General features: G+C 41.1%; 1 protein-coding gene across 3 annotated transcripts in view; it reads right to left on the bottom strand.

Moving 5' to 3' along the window:
- The window catches only part of LOC138113511 (protein unc-80 homolog), a 142,297-nt gene that overhangs the window by 57,876 nt on the left and 61,951 nt on the right, over positions 1-22,470 (bottom strand). For 2 of the 3 annotated variants that reach the window (XM_069021868.1, XM_069021869.1), the window contains exons 24-33: positions 21,778-21,913; positions 19,092-19,225; positions 16,801-16,966; positions 11,542-11,642; positions 8,609-8,806; positions 6,463-6,570; positions 5,605-5,743; positions 1,877-2,058; positions 1,389-1,520; positions 678-864 (exon numbers count right to left, since the gene is read on the bottom strand). In XM_069021868.1, coding sequence (XP_068877969.1) covers positions 678-864; positions 1,389-1,520; positions 1,877-2,058; positions 5,605-5,743; positions 6,463-6,570; positions 8,609-8,806; positions 11,542-11,642; positions 16,801-16,966; positions 19,092-19,225; positions 21,778-21,913 — 1,483 coding nt within the window. Of the gene's footprint in view, positions 1-677; positions 865-1,388; positions 1,521-1,876; positions 2,059-5,604; positions 5,744-6,462; positions 6,571-8,608; positions 8,807-11,541; positions 11,643-13,162; positions 13,367-16,800; positions 16,967-19,091; positions 19,226-21,777; positions 21,914-22,470 lie in introns of all 3 variants that reach the window. The other variant, XM_069021867.1, reaches the window with a different exon arrangement.

The raw sequence follows: 22,470 nt of genomic DNA, 5'->3' as shown, positions 1-22,470 counted from the left end.
CTAGTGGATGCTTAGATCTGATCAACTCTCCACTCAAGGCACATACCTTGGAAGGCCTTAAGCGAAGTCTTTGTGCTCTGTTAGCCTGGGCCAGTAAAACCCCACACCCACAGACTAAGCTTATTGTGATTCATGACATGTAACTTTGGCCCTCTGAAAGTTTGGTACTGAGCTTGATCTGGTCATCTGAGCTCCCCCACTATTCACCATAAAGGCAGAAAACCTTAGGGGCAATTCAGTATATCCTAAGTTCCATTTCTTAAGACAGATACTGCCAAAGAGCAATACTTCCCACGCTTTAATTAATAAAGAGTTCAATTTAGGAAAGACAAATTTCATTCCTAGTGTTGCACATTCTCTTGTGTTAACTCCTGCAAAAAACTAGGAACTTTGAGATACTAAATGCTGGCAAGTTCCACTGAAGTTGAGGCAGATTCGGTCAGTGTCCTTATCACCCAGTAAGAACTCATTACATCCGAGGTTTTGTCCTTTTTCTTGCATTAATTTTCAAATACACTTTTTCTCAATGACTTGGACCCTTCAACAAATGGACATAGTTGGGACCTTTCTAAAAGTAAAAATCAAATTTTCTGGCCATCACTGTCCTAAGCAGTGCTCTGTGCTGGTGGGAAATGCTCTCAGGTTCCTGGAATGCAGTTCCTGGTCCCAGAGCACACCTTCTTCTTCCTGCTCAGAGCCTGGTGTACAGGATGGCTCGTAGCAGGCCTCCTGAGTGATGGGGATGGCAGTGATAAGACTGGCTTCCCGGCCCAGGCGTTTCTTCTCTTCCTCCTGCTGCAGGTTCTTCAGGATATGCTCCGCTCGCTGATGGGAACGCGACACAGCTCGGGCGGAAAATGACTTCTGTTGGGAATAAGAGAGAAGAAACACAGCCTAAAGATGTTAGTTAAGATACACAGATATTTCCTGACAGAGGCTTCACCTCAGTGACATTCAGCAACTCAGTTTCTAAATATAAACCGGACTAGTGTCAGCTGAACACAGATTCACCAGAAGACTTCCTGGCGATAAGCCTACAATAAGCCTTGGTGCAAGCCTCTCCCAGGAGACACCATATGAACCAGTGCAAACAAAATCTTCTCTCAGGCAGTTCTATTGAAAAAATCTGCTCTTGGAGAGAGAGGTTGTGTGCTCCTAAGGAGTAAGTTAGTGTCTCTCACGGGGATATGAGGTGCAGTGCAGTACCTCAGTGAACAAACAGAAAAGCCTGATGCCCATGTAGAAAACCCTGTATCCTACACAAAATATACTAGATTTTTTTCCCAGCTGGAAAAGACAATGTCAGAGGTTAATCCACATCTTTTGGCTTAATTTACCGCACACCTCTAGAGAGAAAAAGAGTGCTTACTCTCAGGATGTCTGCTTACCGACTGATCTTCATTTATAGGATCCTGCACACTCCCGCTGCACTGAGGGACCCAGGGAGGGTCAAACATCGGCACAGATGGCATCCCCAGCACAGGAGAAGGCAGAGTGAAGTTTATACTTGGAGGAGGAATCTAAAAAAAACCATGAAAGACATTTTGTTACAGCAAACTATTATTGTCAGTTTTGTTAATTAAACAGGAGCACAAGTACCCAAGATATAAAATAACTCTGCAAATTTTTCTCATCTCCGTAGCTCCCTGGAATGTAACACCTGTAACACAGGTATTTCTCCTGACTTGAGTCCCCATTTTATTCTCCCCATTTTATACAAGACTTCTTCATATCACTTTCCCCACTAGTGAGACTTATACAATCTTTTTTTTTCACTAAACAGGGTTTCATGACGTTTCATGGCAGTCTGTCATTATATATCTACCCACAAGCCAAGCTGTAAATATCATCATTATGCTTCATGTCTCTTACCTACCTTAAAGATCTGCTGTGCTCCCTCCTCCATCCGTGGCCACACTTGATATCTGAACCTCCAGAGTGTGTGAAATTTAAGAACGGCATTCAGTCTTTGCACTGCTTCTGGGTGATGAAATTCGGACATCAGCATGTCAGAAATGGCCTCTGGGACTTTCACAGCACAGAGCAAGAACATGGCAGCTGCAGGGAGAGAAAATCTGATCACCTGTGTTTCTCAATAATGTGTTTATTTTGCAAAGAAAAAGCGCAGGTGTACAAACCTGCACAAAAAACCCCCAGTCTTGGCTCCAGAAATAGGATCATCACTCTACCAAGCCTAGCAAAAATTGTATTGCCTCACTGTGGGAGACAGAAGAGTAGAAACTCCTGCAATTAAAGGAGGCTTTTATTTACAACCCTGGAAGAGACTATGTCTGGCTTAATTGACAAAGATTTATAGATCTTAAGCAAAAGCATCACAAGCCTGCGCTCCTATAGCTATAAGCAAAAATGTGCACTGGGTGTTCTGGTGGAGGGTTTTAAATACAATAGTGTGATTTTATATAGTTTAATTTAAGAATTTAGATGGTATAATAGAGACATCTGTGTGTACATGACGTGGCAAGTTATTGGTCAAGGCATAGCTGCATTGCAGTGAGAAGTGCCACAGGTGATAGGTCATTAATCCAAAACAAAGTGTCATTTTAAGTGCCTATTGGATTAGAAAGTTATAAATTATGATGTAACTCTAAATCTCTTGACTAGCCGCCATTGTTAGGAGGTATGGTAAAATCTCACACCTCAACTTATGTGTTTTATTATTTTAAAACAATAAATTTGCATAATTTTGATGGGTAAAACTAGTTCTTAGTTAAGTGGGCTCCATGCAATGATCGCAATCTGCTTCCAAGAGAAAACAGAGTAAGACAAAGGACCATACAAAACATCACAATGGTAGCTAAGCTGACCCATAGTTGTTTCAATGGGTCATATTTGAATATAAACAGACATTAATTAAAATAGAGACTGATGGAGGCCAATCAATGAAGATGGTGTCTGAGGGGCACTGCAGGAGACAAAAGCAGAGGGATTTGTTGTTGTGGGAGTTCAGTGGGTCTTAGAGAATCCATGGCTTTTTTCAGCAGTAGCTCACTGCAGAGCACTGGAGACAATTCCTCTAGATTTGGTGGCTGTTCCTCCACAGTAGCAAGAAGACATTTGCCATTCTGTTTTCTTCAATGCTTCTTCACCAGGTGCCAGGCCCCAGAACTGTGCTCATGGGAGGCAGTGTGTCACACTGCCGGAAAACAAGGCTACTCTCTGACTGCCTGGGCTCCTGGTGCTGCTCAAATCTGTGAGGACCTGGAAGCTTCAACAGCTCAGGGAACTTGCTGCTCTCTAAACTTCTCAAACTATAACAAGTCTTGCTAGGCCTGACGTAAAAGCGTGAGTTTATGCTGAAGCAACCAGAACACAATAGAGCTTTGGGATAGGTCAGTAGATGGTGCTGTAGTACATTAACAAGGCATTCTTTTTATCCAGCTCCTGTATAGCAACATTAGGGGTTTTCAGGGTTTGACCTTGATGAATGCAATTTATGCTTGGGGTGTATTCACCTGCTACTAAAAAAAACTACTACAGACCCTCAAATGGATTTTAATCCTCCCTTCAGGAAAGGGAGAAGAAGAAAGGTGTATTTCAGAGGCGGCTTTGGAGGAGCAGCCAGCCATCACACCTCAAGAAGAGCAGCGAAGCTTAACCCGGCGACCCATGCAAATTTTTTACTAGAATCAGAGAATCATTAAGGTTGAAAAGGACTTCTAAGATTATAGAGTTTAAAAAGTATCCAAAATTATTCCCTCAGAAAGGGACTTGAAGAGGGGAAAGGAGTACTGCCTCAGGCAGATTATTTCTCTTTATTTTGCTCCTTTCTCTTCCTGTCTACACATTTGACCTGGGAAAGGCAAAAGTTAAAGGCAGAGCACAGAAAAGACCTGTGAGCTGAAGAAGTGGTCTGTGCACTGGTAGAATAGATGGAAGTGAGTGAAACCTGAAGAACATGAGAAAGGGGGGGTTCAAACAATGGACTTCAGGGAAGAATTCATTGCTAGTTTTGGAAAATAAAGGCCTGGTGTACTGGATTGAAATGCGGTGGGAAAGGGGAGTGATGTTCAAAGAGCACTTAAAAACTCTTGCATTTTTAACAACATTAGATAAAAATGTCTGTAACTTAATCCTCCGTGAAAGAACACCTGACACTGCCCCTATAAGTATGGAAATCTGTAAAAGGAGGAAATCTTTAAGCCATTTCCATGAATGCTGGGTGAGGAGAAAGATAAAATTTGAAAGTTGTGTGAGATTGGCTTAGAAACAAATTAGATTAATTTACGCTTTATTTAAGTAAACTGTGTATTGTGTGTGAAGGATGTTCACAGTTTCTAAGGCTTGGCTCACGATTTCTCTTCATCTCACATTAGCACACACTGACTAGGAATGTTTGGACAGGACAGTAAGAATAGACAGGACCTCCTGAGTCATATAATGTAATCCCTTTCACAAGCTCTTAAACCAAAAGGCTTTTATTTTCTTTTCTGGTGGTTAGAAATCTGCTTTCCATGTGAAAGAAGGCATAAAAACTTATTACTCACCTTCGTTCTAGGCTAACAAATATTTATTTAAATAATAATTAAATAATGCTTTCTCTTTGCCTGGTGTTCTGTCATTATGGAACATAAAGATATACCCTCTCACTCTTCATTTGAACTCATTTAATAAATATCCTTATCATACAGGCTCTTCATTCTTACTTCTGTCCTAACACCATCTGTTACACATAAATATCTTACTTCAGTGACCAAAATTGTGCATTGAAAGTGCTGTGTTCTAGGTAATTGTACATCATGCTTTACAATAGCATTAATATTTTGAATCGCTAATGAAATACCTCTTCTGACACATCCTGACTGCCTTTATTTTTTCGCAGCTGATCATTAGGTCAGTCATCTTTTGGCCAAGGGATAAACTCTGAACCTAGATCATTTCCATGGGAAAGGTCCAAGCTCTTAGGAGAAGAATTCTTACTACTTGGCAATAAAATAATTTTATATTTTATTGTAGTAAATTTCATCCCATGTGCAGAATTTCAACGTACTACTTTCATAGGTATATTATGCGCTAACCATCTGTCTTAAAGATGCTCTCCACTATATGTCATCAGCAATCATCTGTACACTTTAAAACCAAGTGGAAATGGAAGATTTTGATAAGTACCATACCATAACAGTTCTTAATGACAAATGCTGCTGTCTCCATGCAATATGAGAATATTCCTTTCAGCATAACAGGAGCGATGACAGTTTAATTCTCATTCCCTGTCTCAGTTTTTGTATGCGCTCTCAACGGGTAGTAACACTTCCATGAGGCAACATACTGAATGCTCTAGTAGACTCTGGACAGACTGAATCACTATGTTTCCTCTGCCTACAAACCAAACTGAACACAAACACTAATTTTGATGTTCACCAAACATCCACCACATCCATGGCCTTAGAGAGAGTGCTCTCCTGACCCTTCTGACCACCTCTTTTCCACAGAGCACAACACCACACAAATGTCTGCAAACACCAAACAGACGCCAAGAAACCCTTGGTGGCATTCAGATTCCTCCACTACAAAATTGCAGAGTCCTGTGATCAAATGCGAGTTGTGCAGCCACAGCAGCCATCCTAAGTGGTTTGGTTCTCTTACCTGCTGCTCCAGCCATGTGCTCATCCACACTGAGCAGGAGCTCCCATGCTGCTGGCTGGATGTCCCCGTACATCTCCTCTGTGAGGATAGGTGCTGCCTTGATCAGCAGTGACAAAGGGGCAGGGGAGAGGCTCATTACCTGCAAACAACCAAGCCATGCCTTAGGGCTGAGCTGTGTAAAACTAACAACAGGGAGAACACACTCAGTAATTTTACCCTGGTTTTGGTCTGCAAATTACCCACCAATAACCTCTAGGTTCATCCATTTCAGAAAATGCTCCATAGAGGGATGTGTCTTTCAGCCTATACTGAAAAGGCGGTGTTTGCAAGCTAGTTCCTGGAGTCTTTTCCTTGTCCCTCACATCACCAAAACACCAAAAAAGAGGACAGAAGGAAAGTTCAAACTCTCACAAAGTGGTGCACAAACAGCAAAACAGGTCCATGAAAATCTCACTAAGAACAAGCCTATGAAGACTCTGTTCCTTCTTCAGGTACCCTGAACAAGTAAGAACAAGGAAAACTAATACTGTAAACTGACAGGCTGCAGTTAAACATATCTACCTTTTTTTCTCTTTTTTTGTATCCCCAGCTTTGACGCATATGACACTATGGAAATCTAGAGATGCAGACTGTGATTTAATGCAGCTAAATGTTTAAAGGATTCTTTGACCATGTTTCCTTAAGAGCTTTAAATTTAATATAACTCAGATGGGGAAAAGATGTGGGGCTGAACTGACTGATATTCAGGAACAGTTCTTCACATGAGCTTGGGAATCCATATATATTTTCCTTCTTGTTGCAGTTTAACCTGGCATATGTATATCTGCCTCCCTAACTAGCATGTGGCCTAATCAATACCTGGTTCCTGACGTATTTTAGCATTCCAGAGTCCTTCTTTCCTTCCAAGTTGATATCGATCACTCTCTTTTTAAGAGAAGGAGTTCTCAAGCATGACTTATCTGAGCACTGGAACGAAAGAAAAAGAAAGTGGAGTTCACATTTATATTTCTCAAAATGTGGAAAAGGAGATTACGTACAAGAGGAATTTCCATACACTAGAAACCATGTGGTACCATGGCTGTAGCACAAAACCTTCTTCTTTGCTGGCAACAGGCCTAGATTCAGGAAGACCACACATCCCATCCAATTTCCTTCTCTCTTTAACAATGCTTTCCTCAACAAAACCTTAAAGCAGAAGCCAGGAAACCAAATGAAGAACGGGAATGTTCTCTGTGTGATCTTCACTGGTGGCGCATCCATGCATTTAGTGAAGCAGGTCAGAGGCAAAAAGTCTACAGCTTCCCTCTAAAAAATTACCAGTGGAATTGTTCAGTGTGCAGAATGAGTCTTCTCACAGAATCGTAGAATCACTGATGTTGGAAAAGACCTCTAAGATCATTGAGTCCAACCAATAGTCTAATGCTGACAACTCCACCACTAAATCATGTCCCCAGGTGCCACATCCTCACATTTTTTAAAGCCCTCCAGGGGATGGTGGCTCCACCGCCTCCCTGGGCAGCTAGTGCCAGGGCTGGACAAACCTTTCAGAGAAGAAGTTTTTCTTAATATTCAATCTAAACCTCCCCTGGTGCAACTTGAGGCCATTTCCACTCAATCCTGTCCCTTGTTTCCAGGGAGCAAAGCTCGACATCCACCTGGCTGCACCCTTCTGTAAGAGAGTTGTGGAGACAGAGAAATTCCCTCCCGAGCCTCCTTTTCTCCAGGCTGAACTCCCCCAACTCCCTCAGCTACTCCTGGTGCTCCAGCCCCTTCCTCATCTCCGTTCCCTTCTCTGGACACCCTCCAGCCTTCCAGGTCTTTCTTGGATTATGAAAAAAGCAAAGATTGTAGATTGCTCTCTGGATGTGAGGTCTGTGCAAACACCCTGCATGCGTTTGTAGGAAACCTCACCGCCTCCCAGATTATTTTTTCCTGCTGTTTCCTAAATGCTTTGATAGTTTGAAGAATATCTCTGTCTTGCAATTCAAATTTGGAGATGAAACAGCACACAGAAATGCTCAGTTCTTTTGCTACCTTTAATGAATCATACCAGCTACTAATCTCTTGCCTGCCTTCTGCAAAGGAAATGACTGCCTCTCTTTCTAAATAACTCGTGCTTTTCTGTGCTAGAGGAAATATATGGGGTTTACAGTTTTCAGGAAAGAAGAAACATTAGCTTCTGTTTCACCTGCTTTTTTCCATAAATTATCCTTCAATTTTCTAAATTGACAAGAAACAAACTATCTCCTGGTTGATGAAGAAGCATAATGAATTTTTCTCCTTCATATGCCACTGCCAGGGATGATAGCCTTTTTACCCAACTTAAACCTTCATTATATTTTCATAAACACTTCTGTTTTCAATGTTACTGCAAATTAGTTGAATGGCTCTGACAATATTCAGGATAACTGCTCAGGTGTAACTGTTGACATGACTCAGTTGGTGCCTGGGTGAGCACTTCCCTGAAAGCAGAAATGTATTTCCATTAAATGTACACTTTTATACATAAAAAGACATGAAGTTGTCTGAATATCCTGCAGAAATGGTCACTAAAAGTGCATCACTAAAGAGACAAACATTAAAGACTAATGTATACAACTCTTGGAACAGGTGAGCGCTCAGACATAAAAGAAAGAAATTACATAAGATTTTACAAGAATTTCAAGAGTGATTCTTACTAACAGATAAGAAAAAATACAAAGAGAGACAGAGTCCACAGGGTGGTGAGTAGAGGCCACAAAAGAACACTAAAATTGAAGTCAGGTTATAAGCTTTTAAATTACCTTATCAGCAACTAAGATTCATCCCAGTCCATATAAATTACATTCCTTATATAATGCTGAATGACTTCATTGCTGGGGTTTTTTACAGCAAAGCTAAGCTCAGGAAAAGCTGTATTCATTTTGTCACGAAAGAACTGTATGAGTACATTATGCAATTTTTGAAGGCAGTGATGACTTGTCTGGACAAATCCTAAAACATTCTGCTTTTTCCATGTACTCACTTCCTTTTGTTTTTTGCCTCTTGTCATATTGTTCAATGTGCTGTTCTCTCGCAGGGAGTCCAGTGTGTCTCCATACAGTAGTTTGATGGCCCGGACAAGGCGAGCACAGGACCGGCTGTGATGGAGGTAGCAGTGTGGGTGACAGTAGTCAATGTGGGTACAGATAAAACTTTGCTGGTTGCATAATAGGATCATAACCTGGAAATTTAAAAAGGAAATAGTTACCTATAGAAAATGGAGTTACAGAGCCAGTGACTGGGACAGTCAAGCTAACTTTTCCTCAGCCTAGCTAGGGAGGTGTGAAGCTCAACACAGCTTTAAAAAGGTATGTGTGGCTGGGCAGATCTTCATACTTACAAGGGGTTTGCAAACTAGCTGGGCATGGCTAAAGAAACAACAGTACTAACAAAGCAAAGAAATAGAGCTGCTATAGATGTGTATATTTGGGTGGTGGCAAGGTTAAGGCTGAGGAAACCAGCATCCTCTCAGTTTGCACAACAGCTGTTGTATCACCACTCTAAGATGAGAGCTTGGACTGGAAACTGTCAACTAGCCAATTGTCATTAAAGCTGCAAACCTACCATGTTTGGGGGTTAGTTTCCTTCAAGGGGTGCAAAGGGAAATATCTCAATATGCTCTCAAATAGAAATAAGCTGTGTCAGTTGCTCTGCATATGCTTCCTTCACTGTCATTGTTAGACCCACCCAGCCCAACTGTAGGGCAGCAGGCTCAGTTGCTATTTTACTAGTGATGACATATGGCAGAAAGGAGTACTAAAACTCATCTAAAAATCAGGTAAATATTTTGGAATTTAGCTATTCTGAGCCATGCTTTGCTGCAGAAACACTGGTATCAGTCCCTAAACTACTTAATTAAAGATAGCCTTGGCAGGTCTCCACTTGAGTGACCCCTCTCTGGTGTAACTCAGATGGTTTCTTGCCAGAGGAGCAAAGCTTGGCCCAGCAGTTCCTTGTACATTGGTCTTCATGTTGCACACAAACCCAGCCTCTTATTAGCACTCTAAGGAAAATACACAGGCCTCTCCAAGCCATTCACACTGTAGGTCTTAAGAGGCCTTTATGAATCTATCTCTTCACCCCACAACGCAGCGCAGAAGCACCCAGAACTACCAGAAAGAAGTTATCCCAATTTTCCATCCACTGTGTCTATGTCTGTGCAGCTGCAGCCTGCCGGCTCTCTCTGGGCTGCCACATCATCCTCAACCTTAAAATATTTTAGCCTCTAAAAATGTCAGGAGCTTAATCTAAAACAAATCTGTGTAATGTCTGTGGGATTCCTTTGATTGTCTCCTTGTTCTGTCTCCTATCATTTTGGGGTCAATAAAGAATAACTCAATATTTGTATCAATATGCAAATTGTATAGCAGCACTATGTTGAGCTACCAGCCTCTGGTCCAATCTTATAAATTGCTGTAATGGTACACTGACACAGAGTGAGCACACCAGACTCCAGGCTGCCTAAAGGACAGGTAAAGGAAATACTGGTGCCTTCACAGCAGCAATTGGAACCAGTGATCCTTTTGAGTTGTTTGCTTGTGACAAATAACTAAAGCAGGCTTTTGCTTTGCCTGTAGTTTTAGTGACCATCTACTCACACCTTCTTTCTAACAAATGAAAAAATAACATTGTCTTGTAAGATTGGTACTTGTGTGTCATTAACCGGAACAGGTGATTTTTCAAATTTTTCTTTCTCCAATGCAAGCTAATCACATGTAAATTGAGACAAACATCTCAAGCTTCCTTCAGAATCATGAGTTCATGCATCCTCCCACAATGAGCAAAGGCACTATAATTTATCCTAAGCTGCTAACTGGGGAAATTCCCTTATCCTCTAGTGACACAGCATCTAATACATACACTTATGTCTAACATGCTCAGTTTAGTACACTGGAATTTCCAAATGAGATGTAATCATTACCAAGAGCATTAGAGTACTGACAGAAAGTAGGGTACTGGAGAAATTGAGGTACTCAGTTGGAACACATGACATTCAAGTTCCCTCCCCTGCCAGCCTCATACAAAAAAGACAGCTATCAAGGACTCTTTCTGACCCCAAAGTATTAGCTTAAGCCTGTTCTTGCCCACACCCCATAGGAATTGGGCAGCTGAGAGCAGTCTGTGTGAAATATCTGGGGAAAAAGGGACATATCAAGTCTGTATTGATAGCTGTCTTTCCCAAAGGCAACAAGGTCAAAGGTGTCTGTCCTCGCACACATGCACAGGACACCGCCAATCACTGCACAGTGACTCAACCCAAGGTGTGTGCACGACACACTGACCATACCGCACTATCCTGGCATGTCATGAGGCAACACACATAGCGCTGTGCACTCCTTGGACACCAGAGGATTGAGCAGTGTAAACTTGCCCATCTGAATTCTGGCAAGTCTAAATCACAGGAACAGAGATTGTCCAAAGGGATGCCTTAGACCCTGCATGACCGAACTGCATTTGCACTGTTGTACTCCCTGTATACGCCTGTACTCCTCTGTTGGACAGAGTCAAAACTATACAAGGCTCTGTTGGCCTACATGAGTAACTTCTAAAATGCCAGTTCTCAGAAGCTGGGAGCCCAGCTCACACTGTAGCCCATTCTGTTGCTCTCCATGAACTACACACTACTGGCCATGCTGGAGATAAGGTACTGAGCTAATATATGTTTCAGGTGAGGTAGTATGGCTGTCCCTGCACACCTAGGGAGAAAAAAAAATTAAATATATGAACTAGAGAGAAGGAGATTTAAGTTCATTTTAGAAATGGCAAACACAATTTCCAAAGGTCCCAGCTGGCTTACGTTTGAGATCCTTGATGCTATTATGGAAAAAGTACAAACTGTGATCTGGTTATTGCCAGACAAAGGTTTTTCTATTGAAAATTCCATCCTTGAGAGCACTGCTGGCAACTTGTACTTACATGCAGCCACGACATACTCCGATGATAGTTCTCCTCCACACCTGTGTTGCTCAGGACCTCAGGTTCAATGCTGGGTTCGCTCGCACTCCAAGGGCTCCCTTCTTGAAAAGAAAAATACCCAAAAAGTTGTTTTTTTTATTGCTCCCTATGTGCTATAAGCACTTGTAAGCCAGGCCAGCCTTGTGGGAACAGAAGAGAGTACACAGAATATGTCACACTCGAAAGACTGCATTTGGACATCCCTCCCCAGTCCTGTGCTGGCTTGACACTAACAAGAACTATTTGGTCTTGGCCCACAGGCCATCTTGTCAGTAGCAAACATGCCTCCCTCCCTGTTTTTTTTCTTTAATGGAAGGGAAATGGAAAACCCAAAACCGTCATAAACAAATTCTTTGCACCATTCAGATGCTGCAAATGGTTGGTTTAGTGATCTGCATTGACTGGGCTCTGTGGTTAAAACGTCAACAAAAATACAACCAGAAATGACATCCAACTGGAAATGCCAACGGGCAAAGTCCCTGCTAATTGCCCATAGAAACTGCTAATGTCATGGGGATGAAAGGGGAAAAAAATCCTGATTCTAGAACACTAGAATGCTTTAGAACTCATCCAAGGAAGAGATTTTCCTGAGAATTTCACTGACTCCTGTGTTTCCCCTAGCCACTTCATACCCTATGGGCCTCCTATAAAATTAATAATAATGATGTGAAAAGTTGGCTTGAGATAACTTTTGTTTTACCCTTCTTCTCTTCTTTAAGTGAACTGTGACTTGTCAAGATTTACAGAATTGGCAATCCTACTCTCCATGTTCACCTGCTGAAGCATCTTTTGGGGAACATAAAAATGACCGTTAAACTTGGAGGTTATTTCAGCTACAAATATATTCATAGTTTTTGGTTAACATTGATAGTGAAGGGAAGCCCTTTAGTTCAACTGTGATGGAGATTTCAGAGAGTAGGATGCACATCTTGTTTCCATAAGACAAATGTATGGACATCCATCTTTTAAAGACCAAGGAAAGCAGCTGTAAACAACAAAAATAGATGTACATGCCAGTATTTAGAAATACAGTATGTAGCATGTGAACATTATATTCTACATAAAGGAATATATATTTTACATGTCACCCGACATGCTTATGACATCATATCCAACATAGAATATGAAGTATATGACTAAATATATATGTGTTTATATATATATATAAACACACATATAGCAAATCTGTTGCTATGGACAATAAAACATCATCTAAACATATGACATCATGTATTCATTATACTCTATGATTTAGGGGTGTGTGTATGTGCTTATACACAGGGATACGTGCTATATACATGTGCCACCCTAAAGACAGCAAGTGTTTAGCTGGCCGGACAGCATTCTAAGAGCTCATGCTCTAGCACAGTGGTGAATTGACAATTTGTGGTCTACACTGCACCCAGGATTTGTACCCTGTTCCTCCCAGGCCCTAGTCCAGGCAGCCCCTGAAGAGCGCTCTAGAGTTGTCCTAGCCTGCAGAGGTGGGGATCTTTTGTCATTTCTAGCTCTGCTGCAATCACATCAAGAGTTTAAGTCCTTCCTATTGTCCCCTCCCTTTCCACCCTCTCATCTAAGTTACCTATATCAGTGACAGTGTCCCTGCTGTGGGACAGCTGCAGCTCCTCATTCTCAGACTCTGAGTCCTGCCGTGATAACTTGGTGCTCTTTAGGCTGCCGGCCCGGCGAATGCTGGAAAGGGAACCCCCCTTCTTCACCCGGAAACTGCGGGTTCCTTTAATCTGGAGCAAGCGGGAGCCTCCTATCCTGATCTTCCTGCTGGGAACTGCATTAAAAGAATAAAAGAGGACTTTTTTCCCCTTAATTTTTCCCCATTTAAAAAAGAAAGCGATCCTGGCCCTCCCCACCCTCCCCACCCTTTGCTGCCAGCCTGTATTGCAGCATCTTCTCTTCTGCCAAGGACTTCCTCCAAAGCCACCGCCAATGCAGCTCGATCAATCAGGCAGTAAAGATGCTTCACAAAAATGTGTTCAACACCTCATATCCTGGAGATCTGGTACATCACTTCAGGCCTTGTCTGTATTTGGAATTAGCCCTTGTTCAACTACCAGCAAGTAGAGTGATCCGCACTAACAGAACCCCAAAACATGGATATTCACACCAATTTTAATCAATTACTGCCAGGAAGCAGGATCTGCCCAATGGAGGTAAATTGCAGTTTTCTTTCCCAGACCTTGGAGATTACATTAGTGCAGAATCACCTCTTGCTTGGGATAGCTGGCTGAATCCCAGGGACGAACAAGGCACCTTGGACAAACCTATTTTCCTGTGGGCCTGGGTCCTGTAAACCTTACTGAGCTCTGCAGTAGAATCAATTATTTATTCATACAGCATGTGTGACTGCAAGAGGGGTAGTCTGCTTCATGAGGCTAGCACGCAAGGCTTCTTTGATGTTAGATTTGCATAAATCCATGTCTCTGCATGTTACTCTTCATCAATAGAATGCTTTAGAGGAAACAGGAGCACGTAGATCCTCTCCTTCAGACAAATCAGCAGCTTTCAGGCATTAACAACATCCATCGACACTCTGCATTTTGATGAGCACAAACATGGAATGGTTCAATGTTCAAAGCACCAACCGTTTGCATTTTCATTCTCCTTTTAGTTCAAAGGCAGTACATGGCAGTATGTCAGTCCAAATGTTGCAACACTCAGTCATTTTACTGCAGATCTAATCAGGCAAGGCCATCTTTGATCAATTACCTTTTGGTGTGTGCTTGGGAATGAACAGAACAGAGCTTTTTGAATACCATGAGCAAGCTAAATATTTAAACAGAATTGTATTTTGACTTCAGGATAAAGCAAACACATCTTTACTCCTGAGACTGCCCCCAATTCCTCCAGAACAGAATTCCCACTCCCATTTCCAGTAGCTAGCATCCTGGTCAAAGAGAGCTGGATATGTTTTAAGAGCTACTCCTCAGTCCTCACAAATAAGTTGGCAAACCACTGTTGAGTGACCATGCTGAGTTCCTTAGCAATTGCTACTGCTTGAATAATGTTCAGATCAGCCCCACAAATGCCAAACTGCTGAGCACTTGTAATTGCCTTTCATGAAGTCTGCAGAATCCCATTTTGGCACCCAAGGAGTACATATGATCATCTGAGAGCCTGCATCTACCTAGCTGTAGTGTCTGTATTTCAGACCTACCTGGAGCAGATTCTATACAGTAAACCCGTGGCTTTTGGATAGCTGCTAAGCCATGCCTGGGGGGAGCAATGAGAGCAAAGTTTTTAACAGTCCGGAAAAATGAAGGGAAACAGATTAGCACTCATCAAAGTGTTTGAGATAAAGAAACCTCTCACTACAGGCAATCAAAATTTAGTTACAATTACACAACAATGTTTTCTTCTCTAGAAAAGTGTAGATTATGAAAGATGCCTCTGCATCTGTAGTGTTTGGCCTAGGTGGATTTCCAGAAGGATATGTTGTGGCCAGAGAAAAGAAACTAATTTTTGTAATTTTAAAATACAGCATTATCTTGCATTTATTTGGCTTCTAAAATAGGGGAATTACATTTTTGCTAAGGTATATTAGGATTCAACCTTTCTACCATAGTCACTTTCCCCATGTCTAAAACGCAGTAAAGAGGCAGCTTTAGTAAAGGAAAACTATATGACAGCTTAGGGAAAAGGGATAATGGAAAGAAAACCCAAATAAAACTGCAGAAATATGTAGTTTAACCAAGAAAAGGATGCAGAAAGTTAATACTATCTTTGCAAAAATATATGACACCTGTAGCACAGTAACATGCAAAGGAAAAGCTATGTCAGCATTGCCTCTAACAAAAACAGGATAGTTAGAGACTTTCCACCAGCAGTTTCCAGCAGGACTGCATGCTTGAAGGTATTCTCCCACTCAGGTAGCAGCCCAGTGAGTGGGACTGCTCCCTGAAAAGCTTAAAAATGTTTCAAGCAATTGTTATAACTATCCTCAAAACAAACCCAACACCAAACCCAAACTTTTCCTCATCTAAATAGGTAGAGACATCTTATTCCACACATCTTAGACTATCAGATAGACGATAAGGCTGTGTTTTTCTGGGCTGCTAATACACCAAGAGTAGACAAAATAAGGTTGAGGATCAATTTATCCAGCTCACCTTACTTAAGTGGGTTCCCATCTGTCTGCACAGAAGTAACTGGCCCACCGGACACAAAGTTTTGGAGAAAATTTTATACCATGCAAGTCTTGGAATAATTTCTAATATTTTCTCCAGTAACTGTGGCAAGGTCACAGCTGAAGACAACACAAACTTTACCCAAAGCACCTACAAGTCAATAAATTCTCCTCCGAATCATTAATAGACATTACAGTTCCTAGAGGAAAACCAGCCACAGACCCCACTGTTGTGAAACAATCATTAAACATTTATCCTTTTCAAGCAATCATCAAAATTATCATTCAAATACCTGCATCTGTAAATTACTACTATGAGACAGAATGTAAATATTTCTAGGTAACTTGTTAGCAGGTCATCCAGAGGAAGGTATCTGGACGTTTAGTCTCTAATTGCAAATACACATGATGACTATATTGTATTGCAACACTTGTACCATCAGATATAAGGTGAGTCTCGCATGAGATGGCTCAAAAATGGAAACGATCTGCTATTCTCAGCAAACACAGTGAGCTTGGAGTTTGCTTGTACAGTACATGATATGTTGGTAACATCAATCTGCTAGCCATCAAAAGCCATGTATTTTTCATGTGGTAGCAAAGAATTCAAGAGACCAATTACACTAATTTTTTGTGATGCCATGACTTCCAAACTGATACAGATTTTCCACAGAAAAATACCAATTTTCCCTTTTATCTGTGATCTCCCCTAAATGAAAAGCTGTGACCAGAAAAAAAACAAATAACACCACTTTTGATCTTTATTTTTACAATGAATCAAATAGTGATGCTTCTCTCTGCATCCCACTTAGAGACAGTTTCAAAAGAGGATTGCTTCTTTTTTGCAAGAGTGCAAAGCTTTCAATCGATTTCAGTCATAGCACTGTTTTATAAAATTTAACATCTTTGCTTCTCACATTCATTATATGTAACCCTGAAGGCCAGAAGTATCAGAAATTATTTAAAGCCACATGACTCCATGGCTGCCTGCTTTTTAACAGTCTGTGCAAATGAAAACACAAAATCAAGCGCCACTTCACAAGCCCTGAGACTACAAAAGCCTGATTGTGCTGACAAACCTTTTTTCTCCTCGAAGCCAGCCTCAGATTTGAGGGTGTGGCTGCTGCTGTGTAGGGAATCCTTTGAATCTTCATTTTCATCCAGAACCCCAGCAAAGCTGATCTTTCTCTCATACCTGTGTCGGTCCATCTCAGGGTCCAGACGCAGCCTGCAGCTCTCCAGATCCTGTAGACCACACAGATGTGCCAGCAGTATGAGCTCCCACTGCAGCTAGAGAAGCTTCAGGAAGAACTGCTTCAGATAGGGTTTATTTAATCACACATAAGCCAACTGCTCTTTGGCTTTGCAGCAGGCTGAGCCACCTGCCAGGATGGAAGAGTTACCAGGTGCTAACACACATTGCTGGTTAACATTCCCCAGTGCATTAACACTGGCTGCAGGCTCAGGAAGGGAAACATAAATCACAGAATCAAAGAATTATTAGGATTGGAAGGGACCTCTGGAGATCATCTAGTCTAACCACCCTGCCAAGTAAGGGTCACTCAGAGTAGGTGACACAAGAATACACCCAGGTGGGTTTAGACTGTCTCCAGCCATGAGCAAAATGAACTTGTATCTGTTCCATCATCAGTAAAAGGCTTTGGGTGGAACTTCAGTCAGGACTGTCTACCTCATTCGACCCATAGCCTTGGCATGCTCTCTTGGTAGTCAAACTAGTTCATCAAAGCTAGTTTAGTTGCAAATGTTTCAGTTCTTCAAGGCTTCCAAGGCTGTGCTCCTATCTATGGAAGAAGTATGCCTACAAACACCAAATGGAAGTGAGATTTGCTCTACTGAAATTCCAGCTATATGGATCATAACATTATGTACCTTTTTTTCTTGGAAAGGAAGCATCACTCCAAAAATACAGACTTAATATTTTAATCTGGATTGTTGTTTCCTCTTTTTTTTCTCCTGTACAAAGTTAGAAGCAGCACTCTATGGTCATTTTAACTTACGGACTCTTGCATGTGACCTTACAGTTTCTTTCACCTATAGATCACAGAATAATTCCTCCTCCTTGTCTCCCATATACAAGTCTGGAAAGGGATTAAGCAGTTACACTTCTATCTCACACAAAAGTACTAATTTCTGTTGACTTTCATTAACCAACATATTCTTAGTTCCAAGCCTAACTACTTAATGACATGAATTCTAAACCATCGTATTATCCTGCTTTTAGATGCAGTCATTTATTGTGTTGAAAGAGTATCAACAATGTGTTTAAGTAGGATTTTGCTGAATTTATTGCTTTTTAAAATTGTTCGTCTTGCATACCTTGGGGCTGAGCCACTTCATCACAGGTCTACAGTCTTTGGAATCATTTTCAGAACCAAATTACAATAATACCCAGATAAATCAGCCTTTCAAGCATAATTGACATCACTAAAATTTGATCTGTCATTAACAAAAAACTGGATAGTAGGGCAATATCCTTCATGGAAATCTAAGTTCTCATGTTTTCTTTATAATTTTAATCCTGATTTCTTAAAGAAATTTATCTTAAAAGCTGAAACCATGTCAGCCATTCAATTCTCATCTCATTCCATGCTAACCACCTCTGAAGCTGATGGTCACCTTCAACTCAATTTGTCAAAAGATCTGTGTGCATGTGTATTTTTTGAAACAACAGGCTAAGTAATGTTAAACCACAGTATTAGAAATAAGAAAATCCACACAAAAATGAATCACTATAAATCAGTTTTCATGGGTTCTGCTACTCATAGCATTATTTGTCACCTAATCAGTTGTTTAGCTTACTGTTTACGCCAGGATTTGCCTGTGTCTCTCTGGGTCTCATGGAGATTTTTTTCTTTCTTTGCCTCTTGGTCACTACCTCTTCCCTTCCTTCCTATTCACCCTGCAATTCTTGTGGTCTAACCCAAAACAAAAATCTGCAGTTTTAATGCACTGGAAAATTCTCTATAAACCATTATGTTCCCTTCCCCTAACTGCCTTGTTCCGATCCCTGACCACTGGCCCTGCTATTCAGCTAATGAGCATGTGAGCTTGTCACTTCCTGTAGTCTGCCTCCCACACTTCCCAAGTCCCCCACCCTTGGTTTCTCAATTTCTCTTCTCTATTTGGAAACTTTCTTGAACTTCCAGCAGCACATGTTGTGCATACACAGTCTTACCTTCTTAATCAACCCATTTCATGTACCCTGACCATCTTCTATTCACCACACAATGGCTCCTTTCTCCCTGCAGAGATCCACTGGAGTTTTTACCCCACCCTACCTCTTGTCAGGACCTGGAATCCAGTGATTCTGTGGGAAAAGCCCTCTCCAGTGTGTGTGTGGTCCACTTACCACAAGAGGCTCGGTCCGTGGTCTGGGCATGTAGGGGAAGGTCTCTCTCAGGAATGTGGTTATCTCCAGGAGAAGCTGACAGGCCGCCATTTTTAGTGCAAAAGGACAACAGCATTTGGTAGGATTCACAGTGCCTAGGAAAGAATATTTCTATCATGAACAAGGAGTTAATACAAGACCTGGAATCGAGAGGCGATGGACATATTTTCACATATGGTGCACGATGGAAGCTACACTGAAGAAAGGAAACCACACACTTCTGTGCTACTTTTCCTACACTAAAAGAAACAGAATCAATTAAATACCAAACCACGTATTTACCAGCACATACAATAATACTAACATTTATATTGCATTATATTATATTACAATATTGCATTACATTGAAGTAACACGATAGTTGACTATAGTGTATATTATAGAGGATTATGCTGAAGTACCTACTAAACTAACTACAAGCTTATGACATTTTGTATACACCTCAATTAAGGGTAATACAGGTTAAGAAGTAGATACCCTTCTTCCCCTGTTCAGTTTTGCATTCAGTCAAATCTTTCGCAGTTGTGGAAAAGAGCCACTTTCAAATATTGAAAATAGTCTCAAAATACATGGAGTTATGACTAGCTGTTAATTCTTTTCCTATTATTATTAATTACTACCCTGATTACTGGAAAATATAGCCTCCTTTGAAGTCAGGCTTCTATAATTGTACAAGGAATCCATGTGGTATATAATCAAGGGGAAAAATCAAACTACTTAATCAAATTTTACATTCAAATGCTTAACCTAAAACTAAGAGGGAAAGGGAAGAGGGATTATTAAAATACTTGAAGTTTTGTATCAGCTGAGTCTAAATAATCAGATTTAAAACCATACCCTTTTTAACCCATCTGATATAATTCAAAGCTTAGAAGTATGAAGGATTCTTCAGTGCTTGATCAATTTGAAAAGTACTTTTTAGGATAATGAACAGCAAAAAAAGCAAATTAAAAAGTTAATTGTGACAACAACTAATCACACCCCTTTTTTTAGTTATTCCTGATATTAGCATTTACATACACTTCAGAGAGATTAGTATTTTTACTTGCTTTTCTCATGTATGATCTAATTGCTTTTGCAAAGAAAAAGACTGAACCAAACAAGTGAGAAGACACTGCAGGGATCAGATAAAACCAGATTAATTCTGTGATGCTTGCCAGATCCCCTGTACACATCGCCAGTAATGAATTGTGACTTTGTTAAGATTAAAATAATCTGAAATATCAAATGCAAATGAGACATGGAGTATAATAGAAAATCCAACTGCATATTTGATGCTTCGCGTTCTACTTTCTACAGCATATAAGGCAGCTTTTGGAAACTCCTACAGTAGCAAGGATGCTGATCAGCTATTTTCAGACACTTTTTTTTTCAGGAGAGCACTCCAGCATTTAGATGGCTTTCTAGACCAGAACCTGATCTTCATTTTCTTGTCTCAGGGCATCTTTTCAAAGCAGCTCCACATGCCCTTGAGTGCCTGGTATGAGTGGCTGAACAGGGAAAAGAAAGCCTATTCTGTAACTCAGTCATGAGAACGCAGTTGTTCATTTGTGGTGCAGGAGAAGGACTCTTTAGTATGCAACCTCCTCCTGCTTTGGCTATATCCCCTAAAGGGACAATCAAATATCCAGAACAGCCACCCATGCTTCTGTAGCTGCCAGCACTGGCACACCACACAGTGGCATATGGGAAGGTCTAGCTTTGAGCCAAGACCTTCTCTTAAGCTCATTTCTTATAAATGCCATGTCACTCTTCCTGCCAGCATCTCTCTACTCCAAAGCTGGCCTTTATGCAGTTATAAGAACAAATCCAGAACCACGGGAAGAGAAAGCAGAAGATAAACAGTGTCTGTGCACTACATCCAATGGGGAACAACAGTACACGTAGAAAAGCACCAGTAAATTACAGCACACGTATACACAAATGGTGTCTAAAGAGCACATAATGTTTGTTACCACCTTCATGTACACCTACAACAGGATGTGTTTTGACAATGTATTATGGTTCACAGTTTTTGCTGTGGGTCTGCTAAAAGTTGCATGCCTATACGGACTTTCAGACTCAGTGATCTGTCACAGCTCTTCTACCCTTAGGTACACACAGGCACAAATGTGTGTGGTTTCATCATCTGGTTGTTATACAGATTTTTAATGATGCCTTTTTTTTATTTCTGCCTGAAAATCAGGCACTATACTGAAGTCAAGATTTAAAAGCCTTTAGCAGAGCTGTGCTAATTCATGTCACATGAGTAGACTTGTCACTGTTCAGAAATGGAAAAGCAGCTGATATTACACAAATATTTTGGCAGAAGTAACTGTGCGGACTGGAGCCTGAACCGGTTTTGACACGCAGGTGACAGAAAGGCTCAAGAAATAAATTATTACTCTGCTTGCAACTGCAGTTTCTGTGTACAGGAATTGCAGCTCACTGCCTGGTTTCCCCTTCCCTTTTCCATCCAAGTATCTCAGTACTGCTACACACGTTTTACATCCAGGCACAAAAAAACCAGGGAGGAATCTGGGGTGAAAGTGAGGGACAGGGATATAAAGCTGGGTGGCAAGAAAATGAAAAGAGAATAAATATTAAGTGCTCCTAAAGCAAAGGTTCTTACAAGCGGGGGTTCTTGTAGTAAAGGGAGTCTCCTTACTGTCATCTAAAAAGTCTTCTTCCTCATCCTCCTTTCTCAGGCGCCTTTTGGTCTCCTCATCATAAATGAGGCCAAGCAAGTTGGCAGGGCTCTCGCTCTCAGCGTGGCACAGCTCATTGAGGCGGATACCAATTGCCTGCAGATGGAGAAAGAGAAGCACAAGGAGGTGATAATTTCAGCCCAATCAGAATGTCCTGGCTTTATTTTTATTGTCTGAAGTGGAGAGTAATTGCTATCAACATCATAATTTATTTTCCCCTTTTTTCAACAAAAATTTGCAAACAGTGTCAAATTTCAGGATGAAAAATTTTTGTAGATTTAGTAAAACAATAAACCCCCCAAACTGGCACATGACAAGCAGAAAGAGATTAGGTCATTATTCAGTATTAATTTCTTCCATTTTTCTTTGTTCCTTTGTTCCTTTATTCCAGATTTTTCTAAGTCTTTCCACTGAGAATGTAGGTCTTCTGCTTAAGAAACTATGCTGTGATTTAGGAACACAGTAACAGTCTTTATTTCCTCCACAAAACTGTTAAATGCCCATGGGAAAGCCTGCTTCCATCTTTAAAGGAAAAACTCCCTGATGCACTTTCCAAAAATGAGCTGGGAGTATGCTTACAGAAGCTGGGAAGGTGCAGGGGTAATGGTGTACAGAGGCTCCGTGGAAAGAGCACAGTCAGTCAGATTTCCATC

Source organism: Aphelocoma coerulescens, chromosome 7 (genome assembly GCF_041296385.1).
Source record: "Aphelocoma coerulescens isolate FSJ_1873_10779 chromosome 7, UR_Acoe_1.0, whole genome shotgun sequence".
NCBI classification, from domain to species: domain Eukaryota; kingdom Metazoa; phylum Chordata; class Aves; order Passeriformes; family Corvidae; genus Aphelocoma; species Aphelocoma coerulescens.
The sequence above is the reverse complement of the archived record's forward strand: the minus strand, read 5'-3'. Positions and strand labels throughout refer to the sequence as shown.